Source organism: Protopterus annectens, chromosome 14.part0 (assembly GCF_019279795.1).
Source record: "Protopterus annectens isolate FY-2018-M chromosome 14.part0, PAN1.0, whole genome shotgun sequence".
Taxonomy (NCBI): Eukaryota; Metazoa; Chordata; order Ceratodontiformes; family Protopteridae; genus Protopterus; species Protopterus annectens.
The window spans coordinates 315,344,481-315,352,179 of record NC_056748.1 but is presented as its reverse complement, the minus strand read 5'-3'; the positions used below and the strand labels follow the sequence as shown (position 1 = coordinate 315,352,179).

General features: G+C 35.6%; 1 protein-coding gene across 1 annotated transcript in view; it reads left to right on the top strand.

The window, feature by feature from the left end:
* The first annotated feature begins 559 nt into the window (after positions 1-559).
* The window catches only part of LOC122788658 (deleted in malignant brain tumors 1 protein-like), a 1,289,564-nt gene continuing 1,282,424 nt past the window's right edge, over positions 560-7,699 (top strand). Inside the window, exon 1 of the mRNA XM_044055554.1 lies at positions 560-637. Coding sequence (XP_043911489.1) covers positions 568-637 — 70 coding nt within the window. The 5' untranslated portion in view covers positions 560-567. The remainder of the gene's footprint in view (positions 638-7,699) is intronic.

The window sequence follows — 7,699 nt, the reverse complement described above, 5'->3', positions numbered from 1 at the left end:
ACTTATATGCAGATATTCTAGAATTTGTGCAGCACTTCTGCAGACACATTGACATATGCTTTAATTTTATTTTTCTGTATGAATATGAAGATGATATTGAGCAGTGTTTAACAGTTATTTAGCAATAAATACGTTCTTTAACTTTCTTCTCAGGGTGGGTGTCATTTTATTACTTTATATGTTTTCCCATCAGGAAAACAATCCATGAAAGCATTTTCTCAGCAATCCTTTCATTCAGGAGCATTGATTTCCCCATAATGGTAATGGCAAGCAGTTTTGTATAATATTAAAGTACTTATCTAATAACTGACATGTAAAAGGCATGCAAAACGTAAATGATTTACCAGAGCACTTATAAGATATTTGTGATTACAAACTTACTAAATCAGCTTGCCAAAAGTAGTTACCCTTTAATGGTTGTGTCATATTTAATGCGAATAAAGACTGCATGTGGTGCTGATAATTATGTTTGACTGATAAGACACACCCCTTAGCTCAGACAGTACATAAAGCGCTTGTCCCTAACTGGATGGTGCCATTCTAATACATAACATACAGACACCCTCAATGGCTCCTGTACTGAAGACTATATTATGTGCTCTTACCTTGCAAGAACTCATCTTTAGCACTAATCCAGGTATGTAAACAAGTATGGTATATTGTTATATGAGATATAACTTTTTCTTAATTGGAAAACAGATATGCAAATAAACAAGAGCATATGCAATGCTTTCTGTTCATTTACAGATAACATGATTCCATTCTCAGCTTCAGCTTTACTGAACATATGGCTGGCTGGCTGGCTGAATGTATGGATGCATAAACAAAAGCTGAAGATATCTCATAGTTTATTTGTATTTGTTTTTCAAATAACTTTACTAGTTTATATTTCTCTTCCTATTATTTACAGTCTATGATGAGCATTTTTTCGGATGCCATGATCGACAGTCTGAGATGAATTTTTTTAATTTTGATGACAAAGCTCAAAGCCTCCTAATTTCTGAACCATACATTTTGTGTTATGTTTATGATGCAGTCATTTATTCAGAACAGTTGACTGAGCAAAGTTGTAGTTCACAATGAGAGATAAGCATCATAAGAATACATTTCTTTCTTTACTTTTATAATCATCCTTTTTTTTGCCCCCCCCCCCCCCCAACTCTTGGGCATGAGGATCTGATCCTCCACTGGTAAGTCATTCCTTCAGACCCACAGTACAACAGGACATTAGGAGATGATCCAAGAGCTAGACACCATGGCCACCCTTCAACTTGGTTAAGTGATTTTTGGATGCTGCTAACACTGTCCATCTTGTTGATCATGAAGTACATGGCAATGTCCATTCTCCTTGGTCCACTGTCGTCTTTTTAGGTAAAATCAGGACAATAAAGCTAGTTCCCACTAGTTGTACCCATGCATGTTTCAAATTTTTCTTTTTACTCAACATTACAGCATAAGTGGATTGTCTGAGTATAATTTAGAAACACAAATTTTAAAAATCAAGAAGTAAAAGGCCATGTGCAATCAAGTCTCATAGCTGAAACACTGGTATATCATTAAGGCATCATCATATCTCTCAACTTCTTAATGCAAGAAATCTGGGTTTTTTTTGGAAGTTTACACACACACATGCATGCATGCATATATTTCATGTAACATACTACGATGATTGCTACATATCCCAATTATTCTTTAATGTTTAATCTTTTTTTTTTCACTTTAGGATGCAAGCTCCATTTTATTTCACTAACGTATGAAAATTATGTTATTTTTATTCACAGTGTTCTGAATAAGTTTACGTTGTTGATGTGACACCCCGACCCCATGTACAAAATGGGAAATGTGAAGCTGATGCCAGTGTTGATGCTGACAAATAGGTTATATGATGAATGATTTTCTATTCTTTTTTCTTAGGCACTTATTTTCCTTTTTAAAAATATTTTCTGGAGTTTTATCCTGAGGGAGATAATAATATTTATTATTTTTTATAGGTTTGCTATTTTAGTTACTACAATTCCAGTTTAGTTTTCTATTTTATGGATTTCATGATTTATGAGCCATAGATTTTATCACTAGACTTATCCTGGACAAGCTTTTAGGAGAAATAATTTGTAGTGTTGATCATAAAATCTTTTATGGCTGCCCATAACACAAGTGTGAATGGTGCTTTGGATCCAGTTACCTCAATATGTCGACACCATAGATCTTGGTGTGAGCCATTGTTTGATGGCAAGTTATACCTGATGTGGAGACTTGGATAATGTTGGAGTGAAGATGTAGCTGAGGAGAAATTTAGCTTGAATGAACAATATGCTACCTAGCAGACCAGCTGGGAAGGCATCCTTTTTTTTTAGTGCGACTTGTTCCTCACTGAATCATCCTGCACTTTTTTAGACAGGCTGTGTAGTCTAGATTGTCTACTAGCTGTAAAGGTTTTTTTTCCTCTCATCAATGTGAGGAAGTTGCTTGCTTCTTTCAGAGTAAGATCGATAAGGTGGTCCTTTCTTCTGAATTCCTGCACAAAATACTGTAGTGGGTTGATGTGAGTTTCCAAAACCACAGTTGTGATTATATTGACTATGATAACAGCATCAATGCTGCTTTATCTAAGTATCTAAAGTACTGTAATTGTATACTGGCATTGCAATGTTAGTTATATCTTGTTTTAAATTACTAGGTCCAATTATTTTCCAAAGTATTCAATTTATTGCTAGAATGGAGCTTTTCCATCTTTATTAAAAGACGTTTCTGTCTAATATTACAGTACTTACTTGATCCATGTCAGTTTAGACTTAGATCTAGGTACAGTAATAAGACTGCCCTCACAAGTAGTTAATGACCTGATGGCACTGGGGTCAGTGGTTGTATTCCATCCTTGCCCTCTTTTATCAGTCAGTGTTTCTGTATTATGGATCATGGGATCAGGAAATTAGCAGCTTAAATATTGCTGTGGTTTATATGTTGGGCCACTTCCAGTGATGATAACAAGTGCTAACACTTGCAATTCCCTTTCCTTAAGAGTGTAGGCTGCCTCAGAGTTCCATTTTGGCCTCACATTTGTTGGCAGCATATATGTTTTTTCTTTGGAAGGTCAAAGGTCAAATAATGTTACTCTCATGACAATATAATTCTCACTTTCACCCAGGAGATTGCGTATGCTTTTCTGCCACAGAAGACTGTTTGGATGCCCTTCTTCAATGGATGTTTTACAGTAAATTGAAGCTTAATCTAGACAATGTAGTATTCTTTCATACAAACCACTGCCTGTTCTTCATGTGTACCTCTTCTTTCCTTCATAAAATTTTATGGTAAAAATTAGCCGGAATTTGCATCTCATATATATGATTAGGGAGTGGTACTTCATGACAAGCTGATACCTAAGTCTAAAATCAGGTTTCAGTCATCATCAACTCACCTTATTTCCATATTAGGAATACAGCACAGATAAGACATTTGATCCCACCTTCAGACCTAGTAATGGTGGTCATGAATTACTGAAGCCTTTCCTGGACTACTGCACTGTTCCCTGCCTTAGGCTTGTACTTGGGGTACTGGCATATTGCAGAAGATACAAAACACAGCAGCTATAGACTTCTGACAGGAACATTACAAATATGGCCCCTTATGTCTGCTGTGTGTGCTTAGCAGTGGTTGCCAAGTGCTGCCAGCTGTGTTGCTAAAACGCTGATGCCTAACACACCCTTCAGAATGTGGGTCTGAAACCCTATGCCCAGCAAGAAACCTCAGGTTATAGGGCATGGAAAATCAGGAACAACTTTTTAAATGCTACTATAACTCAATTAAAACGTTAATAGAATGACAAGTTTTGCATCAAAATGCAAATTTTGAACAATAAGAATTAAATTCTAATGATTGGCTATAATCATGACTGATTTACCAGAAAATCAATAATGTTATGAGGGAAAGGATATACATTTGAAGCAAAATTAGAGATGTTCTGCAAAAATAGTGACTTTTGAGAAGTATGGGGTGCTACTCAAAGGAAATGTTTAGTCACAATATTCCATTCTAGGATGTGAATATGTTTTTGGATGTGTGGGACTTCAAATGATGAAGTTATACTATTCTGAATGTTATAATAACGGTCTATGTGCAAGTATCAGCAAAAGAATATAGAGTTTGTAATTTTAATAACTGAGATCATTAAAACTACATACCCTTGAATGCTTAAACTGACCTTCTTCGTTTTCAGTTAGTTTAGTATGGTTTGACAGTACCCTAACAGCCATAACACCAACAAGCAAAAGAATTTAACAAATTGCAGCCGTAGTGTACTTTTCATCTTCAAAATATGGAACAATATACTAACTGTCTCATAAGGTGGAATAAATGGATAAAATGTGGAACTTTTAATAATAACTAGGGAGAGAGCTTACAGCAGGGTTAAAATGTTACTTTATACTTGCTTACCCACATGCTCATTTCTTCCACCATCAGAGACTCTTGGGAAAAACAACTCAGCTTGCAAATGTTCAAGGACCCAGATGAGCAAGCCAAGCAAATCCCCCCTCCAAAAAGAAGAGAAAAAAAAAAAGCAATTTCAGTTACTATCAAGCAATTAAGGTATGCACTAGCTTGCAACATGATGAATACTTATCATCCATAACATTAAGCAAAATTAAATAAACTACAGCCATAATTAACTGTCCATCTTTAAAATACAGAATACTGCACTATCCTGCACAATGTGGAATAGATGGGTAAGATATGACACATTTGCTACAACCAGGAAAGAGGCTCACACCATGGTTAAACTGTATATTTTAATTTCCTTGATAACCGAGTCTATCTATTCTTGCCACAACAGTCACTTGGTTATAATATAAAATTTTACTTTTATACACTTTATAAGGCAAAAAACAGTTACTCAGCAGTTGTAATACATTGTGGTCTACCACACTCCCGGCTCTTCAAACACTATAGACTTGAGAGTAAGCTGAAAAAATCCAAGATGCAACCCTCTCTACCTTTGCACACACACAAATTAACAAGTTATTTTCATATTATCTCTTAACATCTCTATTTACAAATTCTCAATGATAAAATACTTTAGACTTTTTCCCCATCTCAGCTATTATTATTTCATTCTACCAACTATGTTAATACTTTTGATGTTTCACACATACACACGCGCGTACATGCTCACACATTCATCACTTATAGACATCTGTATGACTGTACACCTCAGAGCTTTAAATTCATAAATAATGGCTCAGAAATGTATCTCACCTCACTGATGTCAGAACCATACAATACAATTGCCCTCTGTCCCCTTAACGTCTACATTCAATAATCAAAAACAAGGATTGAAAAAAAAAATAAATAAATAATCAAAAACAAGGAACAAAATCAGGAACAGCTTTTAAATATCTCTCTTATATACTTTGAAAGCTGTTAGATTAACAAGCTTTGCAATATCAAGCACTTTCTGAAGAATACAAAAATCTGAAACTCACATACTCAACATTTAGTGACTATAATCCACAACAATTTGTCAGAAGGCACAAATTTTACAAGGAACAGGCTAATATAACTCCGAGGTTCTTTACTTAAGAACACTAGACAAAGGCAAAAATAATAGAAGGAAACAGGGATGTTTACTTATTTTATGTATTTGTCAACCAGTTAAACCCAATGTGCAAAGTGTCATTTATCAGGGGTGACCTGGCAGCTCTGTCTAGTTAAGTGACTTGCTCAAAGACACAAAATAGGCAAATGGAGGTGTAAGGATTTAAATCCTTTACCTTTGATTACAAGAAGCAGTTCATTTACTTATTCAGGATTATAGCACCTTTTTGTATACTTCTAGTTAATATCCATAGCTCCTTATGGCATCTAGATCTTTTTTTGCGTTTGATTTTTTAACACAGTCACTTACCGGCTTATAATAGGCAGGATTAGAAAGGGCAAGGAATTATTAATCAAATGACACAGATTGTTAATTTAGAATGTCCTGCCATAAAAAAATCCCTTATTACCTTATGTTTTTTAAGTAAAATTTTCAGAAAATGCTCTGGAATACAAGGATGTGTGCAGGTGGTAAGAGATGAGACATTTCATACCACATAAATGTTATTGAGTTAACCTAAGTGCCAGACAACTCCAAATCATTTATAGTGTTAACAGAACAATAAATGTTGCACGGACATGCATTTTTTGAACAATAAAAACAATGAAACTGTAATGACTAACATTACTGACGGACAATAATCCTCAGTGATTTACCAGAGAAAAAGAAGTTTTATTCTGTTTATCCTGTATTGACCAGATTAGTCCCAATAGGCTAGTCATCTCTTTTCAGGGGAGATCTGAGGAGGTAATACTACTACTAGGGGAAATTTAGCTAGGACATCATGAAACTCTTACTACTCTTTTCAAGAGGTGCCATGGGATTTTTTGCATCTACCTGAGCTACCAGCAATTCAAGCAGATAGGACCTCTATTTAATATTTCATCTAAAGGACAACTCACACAGGAGTACAGCATTCATTCCCCTTATGCTGGACTGCAGTGTTAGCAATCCATCTAACTGGTGTGGGACTAGAACTCAGCCTTTGCAGTGAAGGTGAGGGTGCTACTTGTTGCAACATTGACATTAACTGTATCAGTGAGGGGCACGGCATAAGTATGAGGCAAAATCGGGGATGTTCTGCTAACTCAGAAACAGATAACAGCTAAACTATTCAAATTCCACTACTTTTTTCAACATTCAAACAATAAAAACTACAAAACTGTAATAACTGGCATTACTGGCTGGCTGACTATAAACCTTAATGATTTTTAACCCTCAGTGATTTATCAGAAAATGAAGAGACAAGAGAAAGCCTGCCAGTAACTGCACAGGATTAAGGTTGTAAACTGTTGGTAAGTTGCTTTCTGTAGTCAGGGGTAAATGTTTTGATTCTTTCGACCTCTTTTTGTGCTGTGGTGTGACTTTGGCTATGTTACTTAACCAGACAGTGCTCCTGGGCTGCACCCTTACCTGGATTAAAACATAGAAAACACAAACATAGGGTATACATATGAGGTTAAATACTCATATGCAGTTTCTGAGCAATAAGAGAACAATCAGATCATGGTCAAATGGGACCACAGGCAGAGAAATAGATCAGACCCCCCCCCCCCAATTATTTGGTGTCTCTGCCCAGTTACCATAAAACAACATTGGAACATACTGGTGTGCAGATCGTTTTCCTTGTTACCTTTACAATGATCACAGATATTTTGATTTAAACATTTTATTTAAATGTTTACAGCAAAAAACTGGCAGTCATTAAAAAAAAACTCACATTGAAAGCAGACAGCAAGCAAGAGCAATAGTAAATTTCCCTTCTTTTAAAACTCACATTTATTGAAAATGCATCCAGCAATCCATTAAATTGCAACATACATGCAGGGAGGGATTATTAACAGCTCAGAGCCTTGAGTGCCAGATGCGAGAGTTAAGGGAAGTGCAGCAACTGGCATAGAGGATTAAGGCTATAGCTGAAGGGTACAGAATGAGATTCTCTCACTGTGAGCAAGCCTCTTTAATCAGGAATCCCCTGTCTAAACTGGGCATTAAGCAAACTGATACATCGATGCATGCATGTGAAGATTTTGTTTTTAAAAAGATATTAACAGTATTAAACCAATTCTAAAGTATGGTTATAGTTTTAAAGATAAAAAGTTAACTGAA